General features: G+C 36.0%; 1 protein-coding gene across 5 annotated transcripts in view; it reads left to right on the top strand.

Moving 5' to 3' along the window:
• Window positions 1-25,111, top strand: part of LOC101439444 (N-deacetylase and N-sulfotransferase 3) — a 260,119-nt gene that overhangs the window by 218,877 nt on the left and 16,131 nt on the right. For all 5 annotated transcript variants that reach the window (XM_058293492.2, XM_058293481.1, XM_058293511.1 and 2 more), the window contains 6 exons: window positions 61-243; window positions 3,669-3,765; window positions 12,576-12,699; window positions 17,422-17,596; window positions 20,067-20,237; window positions 21,590-21,699. In XM_058293492.2, the coding sequence (XP_058149475.1) occupies window positions 61-243; window positions 3,669-3,765; window positions 12,576-12,699; window positions 17,422-17,596; window positions 20,067-20,237; window positions 21,590-21,699 (860 nt within the window). The remainder of the gene's footprint in view (window positions 1-60; window positions 244-3,668; window positions 3,766-12,575; window positions 12,700-17,421; window positions 17,597-20,066; window positions 20,238-21,589; window positions 21,700-25,111) is intronic.

Here is a 25,111-nt window from a genome sequence, read left to right as displayed (position 1 = left end):
TGCCCCCTAGTGTTAAAACAGCTTGTATTTACCTTGCCGTATATTGTCTGACTTTTTTAGATCAGCATTTTCATGACCCATTTGTCCAACTACGGGAACGATCGACTGGGGTTGTACACATTTGTTAATCTGGCCAACTTTGTGCAGAGCTGGACCAACCTGCGACTTCAGACTCTGCCTCCACTGCAACTGGCTCACAAGTATTTTGAGCTCTTCCCTGAGCAGAAAGACCCTCTCTGGCAGGTAAGATTGGCTTAATAATTGGGCAGAATTAGTTAATCCCACAGCTATATCTTGCAATTCTTTGAAATAGGCAAAATCTGAAAGGTGAAAGCAGCTGAAAAATAAATAAATAAAAGAAACCTGAACATTTTGGAAATGTTTAATAGATTTAAGAAATTACTGCTTACTGTACTGTAGTCTTATATTTTTTCTATATTTTGAGCCAGATTTCCTGTTACTATGCCCATTAGAAATTATGGAATTCTGAAAGCTCAATTAGAGATCCAGTGGATGAAATGTTTTCAGTCAGGAGTGAGAGATCGATTTGCAGATTGCATCCAGCTGAAAGAATAGAAGCCAGTAAGCAGGAAGTGTGCCAGCTTGAGTATATCCCCACATCTCTAACGTCTAAACCACATTAGAGCAGAGGGTGAGAATAGTTCAGAAGTGACACCACCTTCTGAACCACAGGATACCTCAGCAGCCACAGAAGGTGGACAGTTTTCAAAAGCATCAGTTGGGAATAAATTTGGACATGCATGAGTGTTTTGTGGCAAAGTTAACCTCCTTATGAGAAAAATACCACGTAAATTTGGCCTATTCATTATGTTCAAGGGGTATCCCAGATTTCAAAGCATAGGTTCTTTTGTGTCCTAGATGTTCAGGAACTTACTTTAAATTTAAATTGCCTACTCCATGATCCAGGGAAAATAATAATTTTAGCAAATACTTATATAATGCTTACTATATGTCAAACTGCGCACTTTACATATGTTAATTCATTTAATCCTCACAACTACCCTATTTAGTAGGTACAGTTATCCCCATTTTACAGATGAAGAAACTGAGATGCAAAAACGGAGCCATTTGAGCAAGGTCAAACAGCTAGTGGGCAGGAAAACTGAAAATCAGTTTCAGGCCATGTGGCTCCAGAAACTGCTCTTAGTCACTGGAGAGTGACTGATGGAGCTGATGATAAAATCATAACAATCTTCAGAAGTAGAAATGAGTAAATCTCACAGATTGAAGTTGTAGTAATATCTGAACTCTATAATATTCAGTTCACTCATCTTAGAAATGTGAGCTACTTACCTCCAGAACAGAAACAGGTAAGCCCAAGAAAGGATATAAGTGAACATTTTAGTAGGTTAAAGTCAGTGATTATGAAATTATGATCACATAGTACTTTTCAGTTGTTATACTAGGCATTTTTGTTAGAGGATTTGTGAATTTACAAAACAATAATGCATAATACACAGAATTCCCATACATCTCCCACCACCACACCTTGCATTGTTGTGTAACATTTGTTAAAAATAATGAAAGAACATTATCAAAATATTACTGCTAACTATAATCAGTACTTTACATTTGCCGTATTTTTCCACAAACCATCCTGTTATTAGCACCATGTATTATATTGTATGTTTGTTGTAGTTCATATGAAAACATGCTTATATTTGTGCTGTTACCCACAGTCCATCATTCACCATGGGGTTCACTGTGTTAAACGGTTCCATGAGTTACACAGTCCATCCCAAGTGTATACTTAGTGACCCACAGTTTCATCATAGAGTTGCCATCACCTCAGTCAATTTTAAAACAAATGTTATAGTTGCATGAGGAAAAATTCCATATCCCTGAATATCCCTCCATTGTTTACCTTCACATTAAATCCTTGCCATAGCTGCAAAAATACTACAATGTTACTCTTAACTAAAGACCAAAAGTTACATTAGTTGTATTTTTCCCATGAATCATCTTATTCTTAACACCTTGTAATAGTAATATACATTTGTTCTAGTTCACAGAAGAAAATTTTTGTGTTTGACCGCAATCTTCATCTATCACCAAAATCTCTGTTATACAGTCCCTAAATTATCCTCTACCTTTTTTCAAAGACATTTATGTTCCTAAACTACCCCTTTCAGTCAAAGTTATCTTTATACATCAGCAGTGATAGTTAAATTCACTATAATGTGTTATCATCAACTCCATTTCCACATATTTACAATCAACCTTATTAATAATTCTATGTACATTAAATATCAGCTCCCCCTTCTCAACCCTCATTCTATCTCTGATTAACCTATACTCTAAACTTTAACTCAGTGAGTTTACTTAACATGTTTAGTTCAAATTAGTGATACCATACAATATTTGTTCTTTTGTGTCTGGCTTTTATCATCAAATTAATGTCCTCAAGGTTCATCCATGTTGTCATATGCATCCTGACTTCATTTCTTCTTCCAGCTGCATAGTAGTCCATCCTGTGTACAAACCACATTTTGTTTATTCATTCATTCATTGGTTGATGGACAGTTGGGTTGTTTTCATTTTTTAGCATTTGTGAATTATGCCACTATGAACAACAGTGTGCTATACTAAGCATTTTTTTCTTAACCACTACAAAACATCACCAAATGTTAGCCACTGAAAAGATATGAAACTTTTCTGTTAATTTAACACCTTAATTTTAAACTGAAATCATTATTATTTCAGGTGTCAGTTTTAAAACCAATATTTTTTCCAGGACTGCTCCCAAAAAGAATACCCTCACTTTATTCTTAACAGCTGTTGTTTATTAAAAATAAGCAGAAGTTTTATTTAACTGCACATATCTACTGTATTACTTGAATAAAGAGAGAAAGTCGTACCTTTTGCCCCTTTCTGAAATAGTAGGAAAGTGTTTTGTAATTCCTCAGTCTTTTCTATGTAATATGTACTTTGCAGTTAAAATTTCTAATGATCTTAGATCCATCTTGCACAAAGGGTGTCGGCTTAAGTACAATAAATGAAAAGCAGAACCTCTAAGTTAGTAATTCACCCTCATTTTACCCTTTTGCTAAAATTCAGTACTTTTAGCATCACAGTCTGTGAAGTTACATTTTTAGATACACATTTACAGACCTTTGAAAGCTGCTCAAAGAAATTGGCTCTCTCTAAATATTATTATTATGGCCAGATCCATAGCCCTTTGAAGCACAGCAGGAAAGCTCAAAGTTATATAGAATAAAAATCTGACACCTTAGATTTCAGTTATTTACTAAATGCTGAAAATATATCTTCTTTAAGTTTTAGGTTAGCAAGAAATGCAGTCTTTGCCCAGCAAGCTCACTATTTTTTTAAAAAAGAGCACAAAATTAAGACACAGAACTACCATACCAGAAAAAGTACTAAATTCTCAGTGATAAGCTCTTTACCCATAGTGGAAATGCCTGCCTTCCCCCACCTCCTCAATTATTCTCAACTTCAGGATGTAAAGGAATTATTTGAAAGCTTCCTTGGTGCCACATCAAGGCTTTCCTTTAAATTAAAAAAAAAAAAAAAAAAAAGTAGCCACATAGCCTGTTTCCTGGGATATCTTTTACAGGCTAAATTTGATCATCTCTAGCACACAATGAACAAACACAGAAAGTACATCTCTATGTTCTTCTCCCATTTAGAATCCTTGTGATGACAAACGCCACAGAGACATTTGGTCTAAAGAAAAAACCTGTGATCGCTTACCAAAATTCTTGGTAATAGGACCCCAGAAAACTGGTGAGAACATTTTATGTTTTGCTTAACAAAATAAGTGTAAAAATCCTGGTGACTAGACAAGTTCTTGTCACAGTGAGCTCTTACACTTCCTATAAATGCTGATGAACAAATTGCACAGTTTATTCTCTGATATAATCTTTATATAGCTCAATAATACATTTAAATAATATATTCAAACTGTTTTTGCAAGTGAAAAGGATGAAAATATATGTCACATAGTTAGAGTATCAACAGTAAATTTGATAGCAAATGTTCTTTTTTTGAAGCAATCTTAATTGAAAAATGTTAACATTTCCAAAATCAAAACTAATCAAGCATTTTCAGAGTGGCTGACACTCTGACATTTGGTGTCAAAAGTCATGAGGGACATATACAAGTACCTATAACACTTTATAATAAATCCTATCCAGAAAAATAGCCTTCTGGGCTGCCATTCTCTTGATGCAGTTTATTTCTAAATTCGCAGAAATGACTATTTTGTTTTAATCTCAAACATGGCTGACAAACTGAATTCCTAGACATAAACAAAACTCCATGCTAAGAAAGATATTTATCCATACCCAGGAGAAGTATTTTCCACCTTTTCTTAAATTGGTGTGCAATTTTTTTCTGTAAATTTCTTGTTTCCGTAAGAATCAGTATTAAAATGAAGCCCAGGGGAAGCTTTAAAAAGCCAGACATCCATACTGTATCCTATGTGATAAATTATTAGGGGCGTGTGGATTCTGGCTTGACATAAAACAGTTACTTCTACTATCCCTTCCGAAGGGAAATACATTCCCTCTCCTCATCTCTCTAAAAAGAACTGGGAGAATTCTATAGAATATACACAGAGTTTCACCTGTTCATTTTCATTGATCCCCTTTGGACATATCAATCTGAAAACAATAATAAGTTTGGCAAATACTTTTCTTGTCCTTATCTATTGAAAGTCAACAGGCAACTAGAAAAACAGTTAACAGAAAAAGTGTCTTCAGCAAACTCCCATTGCCATCATGCAGCTTTGCCACTACTAATCACATCTGCTCTCTGAAATTTAGAATGTTCAGAATAACAGGTTTGCTTCAGAAAGCCCTGCAGGATTTACTTCCCCTCGTGTTGTACTGGATATGCAGACATTTTTTAATATCATGGTTAGATGGCAGAATTATTACTTGTTATCTTAAACTCCATTGGGTTTCCAAATGTTTATGTTACAATTTGTATATAACACTGACTTTTGGAAGTGAATTTTTTATCCCTTTTCTACTGAAATTGATTTTTGCCCAACTTTATTGAGGTGTAATTTATAAGCAATAAAATTCAATGAATCTAAATGTACAGAGTTTGGTGAATTTTGGAGATTGTATACAGTTGTATAACCAGCACCATAATAAAGATATAGAAAGTTCTGTCACCATAAAAAGGGTCTCCATGCCCCTCTGCAGTCAATCCCTCTAACCCATCCTCAGCCACAGGCAACCACTGATCTGCTTTCTGCCACTATAGTTTTGACTTTTCCAAAATTTCATATAAATGGAATTGGTGTGTAGTCTTTCATTTGACTCACTTAGCATAATATTTTTTAGATTAATTTCATGTTATTGTAGGTATCTGTATATTATGAAATTGAATTTTCAATTACATAGGAATATCTAGGGAAGTGGATGTGATTCAAGTGATTGGGCTCCCACCTACCACATGGGAAGTCCATGGTTTGGTTTCCAGGGCCTCCTAAAGAAAACAGCAAGCTGGCATGTTGGGCTGCTGCAGCAAGCTAACACAAGAGACAGAAGAAGAAAAACATAATCAAACATGACAAAAGCAAGGAGCAGAGGTTCCCGGTGCTTCTTAAAAAGGATGAACAGGATGGCGAGCTGGAGTGACAGGCAGGTGCTTAGAGCTGACGTTACAGGATGATGCAACAAGATACCAAGAGGAAAAACATAACGAGAGACATAATAAATGAAGGTGGCTCAAGTGATTAGGTACCTCCCTCTCACATTGGAGGTCCCAGGTTCAGTGCCCAGTGCCTCCTAAAGAAACAAAGATGAACAGACACAGCAAGTACAAATGATAGGGTGGGGAGAGATAAATAAATAAAATAAAATCTTAAAAAAAAAAGGAATATCTACTACTCAATTAGCTTTTTCATTTTAAGCATCCAGTGGATGTGAGACCAGCTTATTTCATCAGTAAACCTATATACATGTAGACCATCCCCAAAAAGGCATGCTTTATTTTTGCACTTAACACTAATTGAGAACACATAGATGTTTTTCTTTTAAGCTAAGAATATTAAATTAATATTCAAATAGAGGACTTATAGATTACATTTTTCAGCCATGAGTCAGAAAAAAACAAATTTCAGAAGTACTAGTTTATATAAAAGAGTTGGCTTTCTGTCCTTGCTCCACTTTATTTTTTATCAGGGTGGTTTGTGTTTTGCTAAAGAGGCTATTTTAGAATCATTATATCTTTCAGAAATTTTTGATTATCAAAGAATGCACCTCACTCCTTGGTAGAGTCTGGGAACCTCTTTTCTCAAGTATATCTCTCAAATGTATATCTCTCAAATGTATATCAAATGTATATCAAGTATATCTCTCAAATAACCTTTTCTAAACAAAACTTCCCATCACAGCCACTGTACCTCTAAGCTATCTTCAGTATAAAACAATTTTAATTTCCTAGGCTCAAAGGAAATTCCATTAAAAGGGTTGGCTTAAACAATGAGAATATATTCTTTCACAGTTAGAGTGCAGAAAAAATGTCCAAATCTAGGCATCATCAAGAGGACACTTTCTCCCCAAAGTCAAGCTACCAGCAGTCCTTGCCTCCTCTGCCGCATGGCAAAATCTGTGGCGGCATCTGCTGGCCTCTCCCTTCTCTTCTGGGTTTTGTTGCTTTCTACTTCTTCTGTGATGGCTATATTCATTCCCTTTTAAACGCACTACAATAATAGGATTAAGACCCGTCCTTAACTGAAGTTACCTCATCAAAAGATCCTACTTAACAATGCGTGTACATACACAGGAACAGATAATATTTAAAAACATGTTTTTCTGGGGTACATACTGCTTCAGACCACCACATTCCACCCTCTGGATCCCAAACAGACAGGTTCTTACCACATCCAAAATACATTTATTCCCCCACAACATCACAAAAGCTTTAAGTTATTTCAGTAGCAATACTAAGTACAAAGTCACATCAAAATAGTTTTAGGTATGATCTGTCCTGGGGCAAAATTCCATTCCATCTTTGAACCTGTGAAGCATAGGGAACAAAGTATCTGCTTCCAGCATACAATGGAGGGACAGGCACACGATCAACTTCCATTCTGGAAGAGAGAAAGGTCCTGCTTGCAATAGGAATTTCATATCCACAGGAATGGATTAGATTTAAGAATTTGTTTTCCTGGGGTACCTAGAGCTTCTAACCACAACAAACCTCTTTTTCTTTTTTTCTTTTCTTTTTTTTTAAAAGCACATAAGGAACCCATTTTAAATTGGGTCTTTTATCACTCATTTGAACAATCTCATTTCCAATACCCCTGTTGCTTGCAATATGAACAGCTATTGTCCTTATACTTCTTCCCTTTGGGGGGGGGGCTTTATTTTTTTATTGCTTGTCATTAAAGTGGCAATCAGGGATACTTTTAAAATATTTTATTCTACCTTTTGGAAGTGCTGTCATTGTAAAGCCATTATTTTATTTTGTCTTTTAATATTTATCCCGATCCATAATTGTCTCAGACGATTCAGCTAATTTAACAAGTTCATCTAAAGGAGGGGCTTCCCACTCAAACAAGTTTAAGTTCATGGATGAATGATGAGGATAATGTCCCTTCAAACCATCAGTAATTGAAGAAAAACCTGAATGAGTACCAATCTTCTGAGACATTTGCTCTCTTATAATCCCAGATGGATTCATCCCTTTTTGTTTTTAAGATTGGATTATTGACCAATCAGTCTTTTGAGGAAAAGCCTTTGATATGGTATATAATAAGTCCTTAGCACAATGGCAGGTCCTTTAGGGAGCATCTGTACCTCTAATATTTGTAGGGTCCCTTATATCATCTTCCAGCTTTTCCCATTTAGCCACCCCAGTCCACATTTTTCCCTCATCCAGACTCAAAGCCATATGTGTACATTGAAAAAGGTCAATCCTAGATCAAAAGCTTCAATTTGAATTTAAATTACTCGTAAAAAAATTGGGATCTGTTTTAGGATTTTTGATATTCCTTAACAATAGTCCTGAGCTCTACTCTTGATCAGGAGCTAAAAGTTACTGAGCCTGACATTCTAGCATTCTTAGAAGTTCTGGTCTTATAGGCCATTTGCCAAAGAAGCAGCAGAATGTTCAGAAGGGTTATCAAGGCTACATTTTTTATTTTTCTTAAATTCTCTGTAAAGAGTCCTTGAAAGAGGCCATTTTGGAAGCAGATAATCTTTTGGCTGATGGGGCATATCAATTAAGGAATACATTCCATTGTTTCTCCGGGATCCTAGACCCTGCTTTTCTAAGGTACCACTAAGGTACAGGATCTAGTCCGTGGAAAAGGTTCCTACAGCTCCAAGCTGTCATTAGTTACATATATGCTGAGGTACTTATATGTTACATACATGCCACTCTCCTTAAAGTGGATAAAGTTCAGAATACCAAACTTGCAAAATTCTGACACTTAGCAAGAGGACCTAGTCCAAGGGTCACAGACAGCAATCACTGAGAGCTCAACACAATTTGTGGAGCCCAAGATCCAAGAGGAGCTTGCCAGTAAACTCCCATAGCTAGAGAACTGGGTAGTGCAAGTAAAGGTTTCTTGTGGGTACTTTTACCTGGTCAGCCTACACTTATGGAGTTCAACAGCAGCAAATTTCAGATCCCATCCTTGTTGGCAAACTCTCAAAGACAAATTTTAAGAATTTAGAAAAAGACCATTTATCAAAAGGAAACAATTTGCAAATGAGGGTTTGCTCTATGTAGAGACAAAAGCCTTCCATTTTTCCCTGAGAAAGAGGCAGCTTACATAGTAAATACAGTGAGGTTACCCAAAGAAAAATATGATTGGTTAGGCAAAAACAATCAGAAAAACAAGTCTTTTAAGGGATGGAATGCTAGCAAAACTTATTTACTGCCAACGAAAGTCCTAGTTTCAGGGAAATCAAGACCCAGGTTTAAACAATGTCAGAATATCCTAGAAGTTGTGCAAGCTCAGAAAGTCTCAGATAACTTGCCTTAGGCAAATGTGGGCAATTTCAAGATGTACAGACAAGTTAGCTTTTGCTTTAGTCATGCATAGGTAAGTTGACCTTTTCTTTTGACACATGTAGACAAGTTACCTCCAGGCCCTTGTCAATTCATTTAACACATGAGAAACAGTTTTTTTAAAAGATTTATTTATTTATTTATTTCTCTCCCCTTGCCCCCCACCCCGGTTGTCTGTTCTCTGTGTCTATATGCTGTGTCTTCTTTGTCTGCTTCTGTTGTCGTCAGTGGCACGGAAATCTGTGTTTCTTTTGGTTGTGTCATCTTATTGCGTCAGCTCTCCATGTATGCGGCATCATTCCTGGGCAGGCTGCACTTTTCTTCGCACTGGGCAGCTCTCCTTACGGGACGCACTCCTTGCTGGGACGCACTCCTTGCTTGTGGGGCTCCCCTACACAGGGGACACCCCTGCATGGCAGGGCACTCCTTGCGCACATCAACACTGCGCATCGGCCAGCTCCACATGGGTCAAGGAGGACTAGGGTTTGAACTGTGAACCTCCCATGTGGTAGACGGATGCCCTAACCACTGGGCCAAGTCCGCTGCCTGAGAAACATTTTTAATGTTAGTTTATCAAAAATACTTTTCTGAATAATTTTGCAGTTTTATATTCATCTGGATATTCAAGTATTTTCAGTTTGAAAATGGCAAAAAATACAAAAACTGAAGTTTTACTGAATGTTACTTGAATGCATCAAGTTTGTGATTATTCAGTTGAGTTACCACAGTTAAAATATGCATACAGGACAATTTTTTCCAAACCCAAGAATATGTATAGGTACAGACAATTCAGAAACAATTCCAAATCAATTTTTGACTGCTAATCAACTGCATTATACCTTTTACTGACCTTGCAAAGCAACTAGCTCATATCTAATTGTCTGTATGTCTAATTAATGCTGGTCATGAAAGGCCAGCAAACAACATAATGTAATCCAATTCTATAAAATGAAATTCGGGGAAAAAAATGCTTTCAGTTGATTTAAGAAGCTTTGTTAGAAAAGATCTTCTCTTCTTTTTTCACATTATAAGCATACCTCCTGTAGCAGTTCAATATGGTTATGAATTCCAAAAATAGATACTGGATTATGTTTGTAATCTGGTCTGTACCTAGGCATGATTAAGTTATGATTAGGGCTTTGATTGGGTCACATCATTAGGGCATTGAGTCCCCACCCCTTCATGGGGGTGGACTTACAGATAAAGGCATGGCAAAGGACAGAGTTGAGGGGTTTTGATGGTGGAGTTTGATGTTGAAGCCTTAAGCTGGAGCCCCGGGAAGTAAGCTAACAGAGAAAAGAGAAGAAAGCACCAGGAAGAGAGGAACCCTGAACCCAGGAAGAAGCAAGCCCTGGGAAGAAAGTAACTTGAACCCAGAAAGAAGCAAGATCCTGGAAGGGAGGAACCTAGGAAGCCTGAACCCTCGCAGACTTTGGCAGCCATCTTGGTCCAACACGTGAAAATAGACTTTGGTGAGGGAAGTAACTTATGCGTTATGGCCTGGTATCTGTAAGCTCCTACTCCAAATAAATACCCTTTATGAAAATCGACCAACTTCTGGTATTTTGCATCAGCACCCCTTTGGCTGACTAATACACTTCCTTTCTGCATATTTTCTCCTTTTTGGTTTTTTGAAAATGCCTTAGTGAATTATAGCTCAATAAAATTCTCACTAATATTCAGATATGAAGGGTGGGAGCTAGTTAGGTGCTTTCACATAGGTTATCTCACATGGATCTTCATAAAACTCTAACAACTAAGTATTTTCTTACCCATTACATAAATAATGAAACTAAGACTCAGGTTAAATACTTCTTGTTCAAGTTCACACAGCTGATACATACTAGATATAAAACCCCTGACCTTAGGAATTTGCCTGACTCCAAAGAAGGGTCATGCTCTTTCTACTTTACTGTGGATATCAAGTAATGGACGGTTGGGTTTTTTTCCCCAATAAATTTTAAATTTTGTTCCATATTTCTTCAAAGTCGGTGGTTCTCAAAATGTGGTCCCCAAACCAGCAGCAGCTTCGGCATCACCTGGAAACTTGTTAGAAATGCCAGTTCTTGGGCCCCACCAGATACCTCCTGAGCCAGAAACTCTGGAGGGATGGCCCTGCTATCTGTGGTTTAACAAGCCCTCCAGGTGAATCTGATGTGTGCTAACATTTGAGAACCACCACTGTAAGGCAAGTTTCTGAGGAACATTTTTACTTTGTATATTGCAGATTATTATGTTTCATTCCTATAGTTATCTATGATGTTGATAAATTGTTCATTGTTCAGCTCAGATATAATCTAGAAACACTGCCTCTTTTCCATTCATTTGCAGACAGTGTTGCTGTTGACTGTTATTTTAATTATCTTCTGTTCTACACATAGGGTAGATTTAAGTACATTACTAAAGAAAGCTTATCAGAGAGAGAAAACTAGAAGTTATGTACAGAAGGCAACGTGATATTAGTATTAAGCAATATTAGAAGAGGAATTTCTGTAAGCGAGAGAAGTGCAGTATTATAATACCAGGTCTGATTACCATTGCTAACCATTGACCTGGGATACAATTAAAGGTCCTGCTCCATCATATTAGACAACAGTGTAAATCACATCAGAGGAGAGAAGTGGAAACTAGAGGGTATATTTTTTTCTTAGGAGTATTAATTACATAAACCAGAAATTTTTCTGTATCACGAGCTCATAAATACAGTCAGATACTAGCAATCATTTTTGGCAAAATGAATCCAGAATGCTGTTCTTTCTCTCATAACAGTCTGACCACGCTCCCATCTTCAGCTCATAGTTCAGGCTATCAAGCACTAATTTTACAAAATATGACATTGCTGACTTTAAGGAAATCACACTTTTGCTCCCCCGTAGTCATGAATCTATACAAGTACCTGTGATGTGCTGTTCTCTTTCCAAAAAAACAAATTTTGAAAGTTATGTCTCTAAGGAAGGCACCATTTTTTTTTTACAAATTTTACAATATAAACAATTTTGACACTGCTTTTGTAAGTATATAAGTACGTTCAAATTGAAGCAAACTTGTATTGTTCAAAGGTTAAATTTTGTCTCAGGCTTAATAATCTTTCATAGATCTCAGGAGAAACTTTACAGGAGAATTCAGTGCTCAATTTTGGTATTGTAATATATTAAATAATGGTAAATTTCATTTAGATAGGGCTTTATTAATATGGAAATACTTTCAGATACATTATGTTTTTTCATCCTGAGGGAAACTTTATGAAATAAGCAAGGCAGATGATTTTCCATTAAGAAAACTGAAACAAAGAGAAGCTAAGAGCAAATCAGTGATCGACCTGGGTTCAAAACCCAGTTTCCCAATCCCTGCAACACGCCTCTTCTCCTCACACCACGTTATCTCCATTTTTTAAGAACTAGCTTCTTTTAAAATGCTAGATACCTAATCAATTTAATTCAGTGAACACTTATAATGTATCTGTTTGGATCATTGTAATATTTATTAACGACTTTGAAATGCTAATACTAGGAAACTGTGCTTTCATTTAATTAATCTCTCAACCTCTGTTGTTTTTTCAGGTACCACTGCTTTGTATTTGTTCCTGGTTATGCATCCTTCCATCCTTAGTAACTCCCCCAGCCCAAAAACCTTTGAGGAGGTACAGTTCTTTAATAGAAATAACTACCACAGGGGGATTGATTGGTAAGATGGGTTATTAGTATAAATATAAAAATATATGTATGTGCACAGTATAAATTTAGCACTATTATTTATAAATACATATTTGTAGCCACAAAGGAAAATTATCTTCTTGCCATGATTGACTGAATAATATGAAGGAGTACAGAAATTATTCATAACAGACTCTTCCCAGTTTTGTGAAAGAACTTGTCACCTCAAGAGGCCCACATGTAATTTCAGTTGGCATTAATTATCTCTGAATGTGATTACAGATATGAAGCCAGAGAAATATTGTATTACCCAGGCATTTCATTCTTCTCTACTTTTTAGAAAATGCTTCCATACCTTTATCTTCTTGTATACTTTTCACAAATGATTCTATAGGCCACATATATAATTTTCATAATTTTCTATTTTATTTTGGCATAAAGGCAAAGAAAACCTAAATATATATCTATTTCATGAGCAATGAATGTTTTTAAAAAGTTATCAATGATACAAGGACTTTAATTTGGGGCCTTTGAGTAAAACTGGAAATATGCCAACCATCTGAGGAACATAGTTATCTTAAAATTAAAGTAAAAATATCAAATATACATGAAATACAGTAATATTTTAGAAATAGATGATGCAAAGTAACAATATGATTATAAAACATACTTAGAGATCTTTCTGTTAAGTGTCATGTTGTCCAGAGAGTGGTATAAATGAGTGGAATTGTTATAATATGAGAGCATGAATATAAACATTTTACATGTATTATAGAATAAAGAGTTGGATGTATTAACCTCTATTACCAAATTGCATGATCTCAACTTGACCCCCTCAAGAGTTGTTTTCAGTATTCCCAAAAGATAAAGAAATGGATTGAGTATAATTTGAGTACCTACTAGGATTTAAATATATTCTAATGGTTATATTTTTGATTAATTGTATGATATTAAATAGCAGCTTTGAGAATCGAGAAACCATGAGCCACTTCAGCAACTAATTGTACACTAATGTAAATGTAATGTAATGTAAATATGCTGCTATATAATAGAATAAAATAATGTTGACATCAGGAGTAAAAGGAGTCCTGCTTTGGAGGAGGTATAGGGGAATGCAATAGTCAGATGCCCTGGAACTTAAGAATATCAAAGGGAATAATAAAAATTTTTTAGGGAGAGGATGTGGCCCAAGTAGTTAAGTGCCTGCCTCCCACATGGGAAGTCCTGGATTCAGTTCCCAGTGCCTCCTGATTTCAAAACAAAAATACAAACAACAGGCAAAACAAATGAAAAAACTACTCAGGGAAGCCAGTGTGTCTCAGTGGTTGAGCTCCAGTTTCCCAATAGGAGGTCCCAGGGCTCAATTCCCAACCCCCAGTACTTCAAAAAAACAAAAAATTTTTTAAGCTGATTATATAAGACAGTAATGAGTATAGCAGAGAAAAGGAACAAAAAATCGATTAAACAATTTACAAGATGACATAAATAAATATAAAGCTAACAGCAAGGAAATTCTAACTCACTAAAAACACCCCAAATGTGAACACTTATGATAGACAAATTATATGCTTTTAAAAGGTGGCTAACCACTATGCGCAGCACTGATGCGTGCGAGGAGTGCCCTGCCACGCAGGGGTGTCACCCATGTAGGGGAATCCCACGCACAAGGAGTGCGCCCGGTAAAGAGAGCCACCCAATGCGAAAGAAAGTGCAGCCTGCCCAAGAATGGCGCTACACACAGGGAGAGCTGACACAACAAGATGACACAACAAAAAGAAACACAGATTCCCGTGCTGCTGGTAAGGATGGAAGAAGTCACAGAAGAACACACAGCAAACGGACACAGAGCAGACAACTGAGGGGGGGAGGGGAAAAGAGGAGAGAAATAAATAAAAAAATAAAATCTTAAAAAAAAAAAAGGTGGCTAACCAAATAACAAATGATAGTAACAACAAATGTCATTCTTAACATTAGCTAGCTTTGCTCTGGTACCTCTGCCTGGCGTTGCCTTTCCATAAAGCATCAGCTCCTCTGCATTCCCCTTGGAGCCAGAGTGTCAGGGTCACTTAAAGAATTAACCCAGGCACAGTTAGTTAATCTGGTTATATAGATCTGCTTTTCTTGGAAAACTGAGTTAAACATGGGCTCTATTAACTGACAGGCAGCCTAAGCACCGACTTAGAACACAAGCAAAATAGTACAAATAACAGTGAGAAAAGCTCCTCTTTGATAAAATAATCAAGATTTGTGAGCAGAAAATTTAAGAAAAATGTTTGACTTGGGCATACATGTAAATTTTATGTTTTGTGGCTTATTATTATTTTTAATTACATGGGAATGTAATGGCAGTTTGGGGTACTGAATAGAAAGCCATAAAATCCTTCTAGTGTTGGGAACCTCTAAATGTCTAAACCTGGCTTCGACTGAAATCACTTAGAAATGTTTGGGGTCAATCCAAGAAAATCATAAATGAGGGATATTGCAAAAATCACTTCTTTCAGGTAAAAAGATTGTTAAGGTATTGTTTCATGGAAATGGCAAAGCTCAAATGAGACATTCACTTTTAACTCCTAAATTATTAAGCCACTCTCTTTTGCTCTCCAATTATTTCGAGAAAAAAAATCACATTTGGTGACGTTATTTTTTTAAGAAGATTTTAATTGAAAAATATTGTTATTAACATTTCTAAAATCAAACCTAATCAAATGTTTAGAGAATGGCTGATTTTGTCAAAAGTCAAGAGGAAAGCATAAGTACTACAACTCTTTATAATAAATCCCACTCAGAAAATTAGCCTCTTAGGCTGCCATCTTCCTGACATAGTTTATTTCTAAACTACTACTTGCAGCGGTGACCATTTTTTTTTAATCTCAAAGATGGCTGACAAGCAGAATTCCTAGACATAAATAAAACTTCATGCTAAGAAAGGTATTTATCCATATCTCATAGAAATGTTTTGTACCTTTTCTTAAATTGGTATGCATTTATTTCCCCATAAACTTCTTATTTCTGTAGGAATAAGAATTAAAATGAAGCATGCCCTGGAAATAAGAACCTGAATTCCTTTTTATTTACTTATATATTCATGTTACCAAATGTCTGTAGTACCAGCCACTGTACTAGAAAAAAGGTGGACACAGGGGCAAACAGAACTGGGACCCTGCCTTCCCCATGAGCCTCTGAAGTCAGGCAGAATCAATAGATTACAGATCCAAAATCCAGAACTGCTCTAGGAGGTTTTCTAGACCAAAACAGTCCCTATTATAAAGGACTGCTGGACCAGTGGGGCAATTTTTACAAGCTAAAGTTATCTGATTCAGCACCTTCTGCCCATTCCTTGTGATTTTTGGAGGCTTTCTCTGAATGAGTAAACTTTACACAATCTTGGACCAAATAAGATACAATCAGACCCTTGGGATAATCTTAGCACCCCTGGAAACAGTGTGAGCTTCTATGTGAGGGGCATCCTAAAATGTGGCACTTTCTGTAAATAGAATGTACAGCAAACCAGAAGACAGATGAAACTTCCAAGAAATTTGTTTGTATCTCTTTCCCCTTGAAAGGATGGCAAAATAGCATATCCCTAAAACTGCAATTTTTCAGAAAACATAAAAGGATTTCTTTTTTTTTTTTTTTTTTATTTATTTATTTAAGGATTTCTTTATACTGCTCTCAATCTTGAGACATCACTTTGTTGCATCAGCCAAATGTAGCAATATGTTAATACCTAGAATCCTACCAAAAGCTTTATCGTGTGAAATGACTAAAAGAAAACAATATACTGTAACAAGAATCATCACATAAATTTTAATGACTTTTTTTGACTAATTATTGAACTACTTTGTCTTGGTTGAGCAAAGTCATGAGGCTTATGAACTGACGGAGGTGGGAGGATAAGACTATTATGTAAGAGTTCTGTATTCCTTCTAAAAAGTCCCTCTTTCCTCTAAAAGGTGTCCCTTAGGCTTCCAAAACATTTATTATCATATATACTAATTAGTTATATTTGACAGCTGTTGTGTGGGTGGAACATTAAACAAAATCAATTATGTTCTACCTCCCAGTTCTTGAGCCTACAGGTAGCCCTGTCTTCCCTTAACCAGTGACTTGAATTTTCACGTCGCTTTAGAATACTGACCACGGAAAATTTGACAGGATTTTATATCTGGAAATCTGTGCACATTTTTATGTCTTTTCTTATAATTATTCTAAAGAAGGACATGAATGGCTTTAAATGGAAAAACTATTAAGCAAATAGGCAGTGTTTATACCAGATCTGTTCTGTACTTTAACATCAACTCAACACATTAGTGGGAATGGAAATTATTTTACTTATGCTAAAGTAAATGTTTTCTCTAAATCGTTTCAAAATGCCTTTGAATTAAACATATCATATATTTTTATCAAATTTTCTTTTTGGCTGAGTACTTGCATTTTTTCTTTATACATTTTATATAGTTAGATTGATTATCATTGTATATTGATCACTTGGTATCAACACTTTTATCTCCCATTCCATTTGTTCTGATATGAGGTAAAACAAAAGCAAACAAAAATTGTATTTAGAAAGCCATTTTCAAAAATAAATTATTTATTAGGTATTCTCCCTTGCTAACTATCTGGGGCAAATGCCTTAAAGAAAAAGGCTTTTATTTAGGAAACCAGTGGATTTATGGGACAACTTTAACATCTTTCATCACCACAAAATGCATAAATACCAGAATCTTTTTTGAGAAAAATATTACTTTTCTAGGTATATGGATTTCTTCCCAGTCCCATCTAATGTCACCACTGACTTTCTGTTTGAGAAGAGTGCCAACTACTTCCACTCAGAGGAAGCTCCAAAAAGAGCTGCTTCTCTGGTCCCCAAAGCCAAGATCATCACCATTCTCATTGACCCTTCAGACCGAGCATACTCCTGGTACCAGGTAAGGAAAATGCAGACAGAATTCATCAGGTAAATGATTGTATGGAATATGGAGAATGGTCTTAAGCAATAGCCAGGACCTCAGGATTTTAACAAAAGTAAAAATATGCTAGTTTTTTGACAGCCACCAAAAAGGGATGAACTTTTCCTTGTTTCCGTGGAGAAATGAATTGTATGTTTCCTTCATACAATGAAGAAACTGAATCAAAGTGTGACAAACAAAATATTACATAGCTGTACATGTATCTCTGCTTCTACACTTATGTATTTTATGAGACTGATGCGCTACCTACTGCACTAAGACGGTACCACCATATATATTTTAAAAGTAAAATGTTATAGTAACTTAAAATCATTATTTTTCATCGAATGTGTGTAATGCTACTATTATAATCTTTATTTTACAGATAGGAATATGATTGATTCAAACAGGAGTCCCCAAACTTTTTCTGTAAAGGAACAGAAACATTTATTTCAGGCTTTGCAGACTACACAGTTACTGTTGCAACTATTCAACTCTTCTGTTCCATTGCAGAAGCAGCCATAAATTATATGTAAATGAATGAATATGGCTGTGCTCCAATAAAACTTTATTTACAAAAACAGGCAACAGGCTCAATTTGATCTGTGGGCCCTAGTTTGCCAATTCTTACTCTAAAAGAGCTTTAATAACTGCTTATGCTGAAGAAACGACTTAGTGGCAAGGCTAAATATAACAATTCATCCCAGAAGGCCCAGGCAACCAAAACTGTGCTCTACACCTCTTTCTTAAACACTTATTATGTTTCTGGTGTTGATTTAAAACTAGCACAGAAATGATGACTTTGAAATAATATAAAACAGACTCTAATAATAACAGTACTTTTATATCCAAATACCTTTTTGTTTAATACATCCTTTAAAATAATTGTGAAGGAAAAAGAATTCTGTTTCATTTATATTTTAATCACTACATGGAAAATTTCAATAAAAAGCAGTCAAAATCAAACCTAAGAACACAGTAAAATTAATGGAATCAGTGACTTAAGTGGAATGTTGAACGTAAAAGTGGAATGTTGTGTCTAAAAACCCCTTATCTGAAAATCTGCACCTGGTTTGGAGATGAAGGTACATCTCCATGTTAAAGTGACCCTCGTGGTTTAGATCCTCCAGGCAAGCCTGGGATATTCCATTCTCCCAGATATGATTTCAAAAAGCAAAGTTCCTGACAATCTATGATTTTTAGGGAATAAGATTTCTCTGCACTAGGTCTTTTTGTTAACAAAAGCAGTTTTTATATGTTCACCAAGAGTAAGAAGAGATTATCGGGGAGGTTTTATGGCTAGGCCAGAGTAGGGAAAGGGTATTCAAAGCAGAAGGAATTTTAGATCACCTTATGGATAATAATCTTCATAAAAGAAAGTAGAGACATCTTGGAAAGCTAAAAATCCATTATTCCACACTAATCATTTATGCCAAACTCCTACTGTTTGATTTTGCACCTTTTACCTTTTTCTACCAGGTATATGGAGAAAAGAGAAATAAACCTTAACTGACTCAAAGAAACAGAATAAAATTGGAACTTGGCACCTGAAAAATTGAGAATTTACTAAAAAAGGAGGTTTCAAGGCTGCAAACTAACAATACATCCTAAATATTGCAAATAAATTACTCCACCGTGGCAAAATGCAGGCCTTGACAAAATCTAGTAGAGTAATTTCAATCTCAATTGCAGCAAATTTGCTATTCAACTAGATGTGGTAAACATTCACAAGCCCACCACTAAGCCTGAATATTTTATTGGCCAATTTAAGAAAAAGGTGATTTCCACAAAACCATGGGCCTGAGCCTGAGCCATTATAAAACACTTTTCTATTTGGTTTGCTGCTTTTCTCATTTTCTGCACAATAAATCATTCTGATTCATCACAGAGGTTACCATTAGATAAGATAATCTTGACTTTTAGATGCTAGGTAATATATGATAAAAACCTTAAATTCCACGTAATGTACATGTCAGAGTTTTCAGTAGTTTTACCATTTAAAATAGCCAATAGGGCTTTTCTAATCTAAAACTCCATTACCAGATGGAGCAAAACTGCTTAGCAGAACTTGTAGAGTGCTTTGTGCATTATGGATATTCAATGGACTTGATAAATGGTTTGCTTATGGACTGAAAAGGGGGCATTTATGCAGCTTTCAGAAGTTTACTTCCAGAACAAAAAATATACACTAACAAAACCAACTCAAGAAAGTTGGCTAAGGAATCCTAGCTATAAGAACTCCGCCTCTACCAAATAAGTGCTCAAAAATATATTCCCTTCAGTGCCGTAGCTTTAAATCCTGATTTTCATTCTTCACTTCTTGAGAAACAAATAACAATGCAGCAGTGAGGTGCTCTTCCTCTAGTTTTGAGTCTCATCACAATGACTGGTTTTTAACTGTTTATGCCTATGGTACAAGTTAATTTAATTATTCACCTTTTCATCCTAGCATCAGCGATCGCATGAGGACCCTGCAGCTCTGAAGTTTAGCTTCTACGAAGTGATCTCAGCTGGGCCCCACGCACCCTCTGAGCTTAGAGCCTTGCAGAAAAGATGTTTGGTCCCAGGGTGGTATGCAAGCCACATCGAGAGGTGGCTGGTTTATTTCCCCCCCTTTCAGGTACTGAGCAATACAAATTTGAATTTACATTCATGTTACAATCACATTACATTGATGACTTTGCCTTTAGGATAGAGGAAATTTTTACTCATTAAAACGTTCCTCACTTTTACTCTCAGTTGTAAATAATGAGACTCTGGCAAAGTAGAACAGATGAGCAGAGGTAGAAAAACTGTTTTTCTTTGTGAGAGTATTCAGGATAATTCTCTCTGCTCTATTTTCTAGTGCATACCTTTCCTGACTGTAAAGTGCTTCAAAAGCTTCAGATCCCTGATTTTTATTCTTGGAAGTATAAAGCTTGAAAAACACCTCTTAACCAAGCAAGACAAATAGCGTTTTTGCGTAATTAAATGCCATTATTTTCCTTCTGAACCACCTTGCTCAACTTTTCATAAACCCTGTGCCTTCTCTGCTTCCCTTCTCCTCTGTTTTGCTTGGCATCAACCTAGGTTACAAATGTAGCCCCTACAGTGGACTGCATAAACATCAGGTGTGGTTGTATGTGTGTGTGTCTAAAATTGCACTGTTCAATATGATAGCCCCTACCACATACAACAATTTAAATGTACATAAAAATTTAAATTTATAAGTATTCTTTGCTCACATTAGCCGCATTTTAAATGCTCAGTAGCCATGTCTTAACATTATGGGTATAGAGCAGGACTGTCAGTCCCATCAGACAGTGCTGGTCTAGATTAAACAGAAATGTCAGGGAAATGCTATGGGGAAGGGTTGCACGGCAGGCTTTGTGGCCCTCCATCCTGTTCTCCTGTCATGTTATCTTACTAGATCCACCCTTCTCTCTCACCAGAATAGCAAGCAAATTATCTTCTTTGTCCACAGTCAGGTCCCCTGAGTGTCTTACTTTCCACCTTCTCTAGAACGATTGCCAGAGTATTTCGTAAAACTTCCCAGTGCTGCTCCTGAGATGAACTGTGGAAATGACACGTCCTGTCTCCTTACACCAGTCCTTTACTTTTTTTCCTAGTCCTCTTTTCCAACTTCAATGATAGAATCATTATTGTTTATTTATAATTTTGGTTTCCATTTGTGAATTTGTAGTCACACGTCTCAGTTCTCTTGTCCCTTCAAATGGCTCTTTCGTTTTCGTAGTGATCGCAGTTCTTCTCAGATTACAAACCATGAGTGCATTTAATTAGTGTGATTTATTTCTTGTTCCAGGTCATTAATGAGGATGACCTGGCTAAGTTTAACAGCAATGGCATATGAATCCCCTCAGGACCATGTATCTCCTTGAATAAATACAGAGTGCAGAAATTTTTCATTATATAGTTAACATGTCTTTTCTCAATATGCATTGTCCTTTTCTGCTTATTTCTTTGGTAATTTAGTTGCTAATTATCGATGGGCAGCAGCTAAGAACCGATCCTGCTACAGTGATGGATGAAGTACAGAAGTTTCTGGGAGTCTCTCCTCATTATAATTATTCTGAAGCTTTAACGTAAGTTTATTTTCCAATTAATTTATTGATGTTTTAGCAGAGAACTTATTTTAAAGAAACTGTAGTTTTGTGATGAAATTGTCAAGTTAACGGTTTTCTTACATACTATTTTCCAGTTTGACATTAACTACTTGAGAAAGAATGTCCCAATCGTGTGGCAAAGAAACGACCTAAACCCTCTGTTGATTCCTAACTATACTCTGGATTCATCTAGTGATACCAAAGTGCAAAGATTTTCCACTAGAAGGAAATTTTAAAAACAAAATACTGTAAATCTTAAAACCAAATCTTAAGCTTAAAAGAAGCTACTTGAAATACAGGTTGATAGAGGCTGAACCTATTTAACAAACAATTTTATGACTTCTTGAAAGTATAAAGAAGTGACTAACCAAGTGGTTTATAAACTAAATCCTCATTTCTTTGTGCAACTTTCAGAAAATTGAAGTTTGTGGAACAAATGACATATAGCAAGAAATTGCCCTCTAGGTGACAGGTTAACCAAAAAGTCCTCTCCTGTTAATTACTCTTAAACATAACTTCAATGTTTTGCTCCTCTTTCTTTATGCATTTTATGTCTGCCCTCACCTCTCACCTGTCCTTCAGAGGCCTTAGCAGCTACAGGACTGGTTTGTATTTCTTTTGCTGGTTCTTTTCGCTGATTTTCTTAAAAGTATTTGACTCCACGAGGACCAGGTCTAGGGTGAGGTAAGTACCTGAGAAAAAGTGCCTCCTTAAATTTTGTCCCCTAAGTGCCTCTCTTGCTTCACCTTACTCCAGGCTTTTACTTCATTTAGTATTTGTAATAAGGCCTCCCTCCATCTTATGTCAGTCATTGCTCGGCAATCAGGTTTATGAGGGTTGTGTTTGTTTCTGTCTCACATGCTTGAATCAACTGGAAAATACTGAGCTGGATGAGCTATGAACCTGGTCAAGACAGTAATATACATTTTTTTTATTTTAGGGTCATGGCCTGAGACTTAAAAAACTGAAAGAGACTGTATTATAGAGTTCTTCCATTGTATTTCTCAGTATAAAACCCAGTTTTGGGAGCAGATGTGGCTCAAGCAGTTGAGTGCCTGTTTCCCACATGGGAGGTCCCAGGTTCAGTCCCCGGTACCTCCTAAAAACAAACAAACAAAAACAACAAGCAAAGAAATGAAAAAACAACTCAACTCAGGGATGCTGATGTGGCCCAGTGGTTGAGCACCAGCTTCCCACATATGAGGTCCAGGATACAATCCCTGGCCCCAGTACCTGAAAAAAACAAAAAAAAAAACCCTTGGTTCTGTTGTTCCCTTTTCAGAGTATTCTTATACTATATCATTGTAGAAAGTGAGGGCTGGTTTCCTTTACCTCTCAGCATTCTTTCCAGTAAAAACTGGCAGAAAAACATTAAATACTACTTACATATTGTACAAATCACATGTGGAGCCATATGTAAGAGTGGCATTTTGGTTTAGCAGACAAAGCAGTAAGTGAAATTCTGGAGTTTCATGCTTCCTTCCTGAGTGTCATTTACTTGGTTATTACTATTAACCTACTGAATTGTGTGTTTTCTCTACTATGAGCACTGTCAGAGCTTAGTTGAAGAACTAACACAGACCTCTGAGCCTTAGGTATTGAATAAAGTTACCTTGACCTTAAAGAAAGCTAAGTGGTTTTCATTTGCAGTCAGCGATTCAAGTCCTTTCTGCTTTATATCTTTTTAAGAATCTCTTAGAAAAGAAATCTTTTATTTTCTAAATAGTTTTCAATTTCAAGTTAGCTTCCCTTTGGGTCTTTTATAGAGCATATACAGCAAAGCATTGTGTTTCAGAAAAAAGGAGAGTACTCTATAAAGACATAATCTCTTTTTTTACGGAATGGTTCTTGACCTGCATGCTGTGTAGTTGTCGCCTCAGCATCCAGCTCAGCTGCAAACTTTTTATTCATCTCCACTGCCAAGAAATGGCAGTGTAAACTTAAGATAATTAACATCAAAGCAATGCACTGTATACGAAGACCTGTAGGTCACGGTGCACCTTGGATGTATCTGGCTAAAATTACTCATTATATGATTCTCAAACCTGGTTGGGGGCTCAGTGGGAAAGTGGCAAGATAAGATATGTGTGGTTCCTGAAATGGCAGTTTCTAGTCCAGCAGGGCTGTGGAAGCTCTCCCCTGCTGATAGAGATACTGTGTTTCCATTCAGATTCGTTTTATATTTTCTTGTCATTCATCAGTTGGCCTGGCACACCTTGTAAAAACCAGCAGTGCAGGTGTTAGAGAATATTTGGAAGTCTCATGTCATTGTCTTAGGTCTAAACTGTTCTTCCATCACCCATGTCCTTTGCAGGTGTTTATCTGAAACCTGACCTCACAATTTAGTTTATTCTTAGTGGAGTAAGTCTGTTCTGAAAGTTTGTTTTTGGGGTGCTTTAGAAATGGTAGGAATGACTGAGGTTCAGAAACATATGTTCTCAGAAACACCATTTTACCAGTTAGCATGATATCCCATTATTTTTCCTCCTAGTGACATTTAGAGTCCTCTAAAAATGTACTGAACTGCAGACAGATATGAATTCTCAACTGACCACAAAAATCGAGTGCTTTGCACACAGTGGAATGAATGAATGGAACTCAGTCAGTCTATTCAAAGGTTTTACTATACTATCGTGGCATGAAATACTTCTTCAATTTAAGAGGTCTATAGCCTGATTATCTTCAGTATAGTATATTCCAGTATCAAAACTACTTTCAAGAAAAATGGCAATCAGTGTCCATTGTCAAAAGTGTTCTTTATTCCTTTGCACTATCACTAAAGAAAATGTTCAAAACGTCTACATTTCACATGAAGTCATCGGATAGTGTGTGATGTCCTAAAATGATTTAGTATTGACTTCATGGATTTTAAATGATATAGTAAATATGTAAGGGAAACCCTGATTTTCTTGGTGAATTTGAATGTGATTTGACATATGCAGTATAAGCTTAAAACTATATAAATGGGAATTTCCTCATCAATTAAGTAAATTAGCATTTTACAATTCTGAGTCCACATAATCTAAATTCCTAAATCATAAATAGGCTTTATAAACTGACATTAATTTACTGTTATGTGATGTGTTATATAGTGTTTTAAAACTGATTGATTGAGAAACAATGGGAAAAATAATGCAAGGATTGTGCTAATTTGAGTAAACTGGTAAGATAACTATAAAACTTTCAATTTTACCATGAAATATAGCCATTATACCTAGCCATCACTGATCAAAACGGACATCTTTACACTTAGAAGTGCTAAATATCTGAACATAGCATGTTTAATTCTCAATTACCCTGTTCAAGGTGACTGAATTATAAGAATTTTTAATATTAATTTATTGCGAAAACTTCAATAAATGGACAATCAGTGTTTGAAGGCCAGGAATTT

This window comes from Dasypus novemcinctus, chromosome 1 (genome assembly GCF_030445035.2).
Source record: "Dasypus novemcinctus isolate mDasNov1 chromosome 1, mDasNov1.1.hap2, whole genome shotgun sequence".
In the NCBI taxonomy this organism is placed as follows: domain Eukaryota; kingdom Metazoa; phylum Chordata; class Mammalia; order Cingulata; family Dasypodidae; genus Dasypus; species Dasypus novemcinctus.
This window is presented reverse-complemented; position numbering and strand designations above follow the sequence as displayed.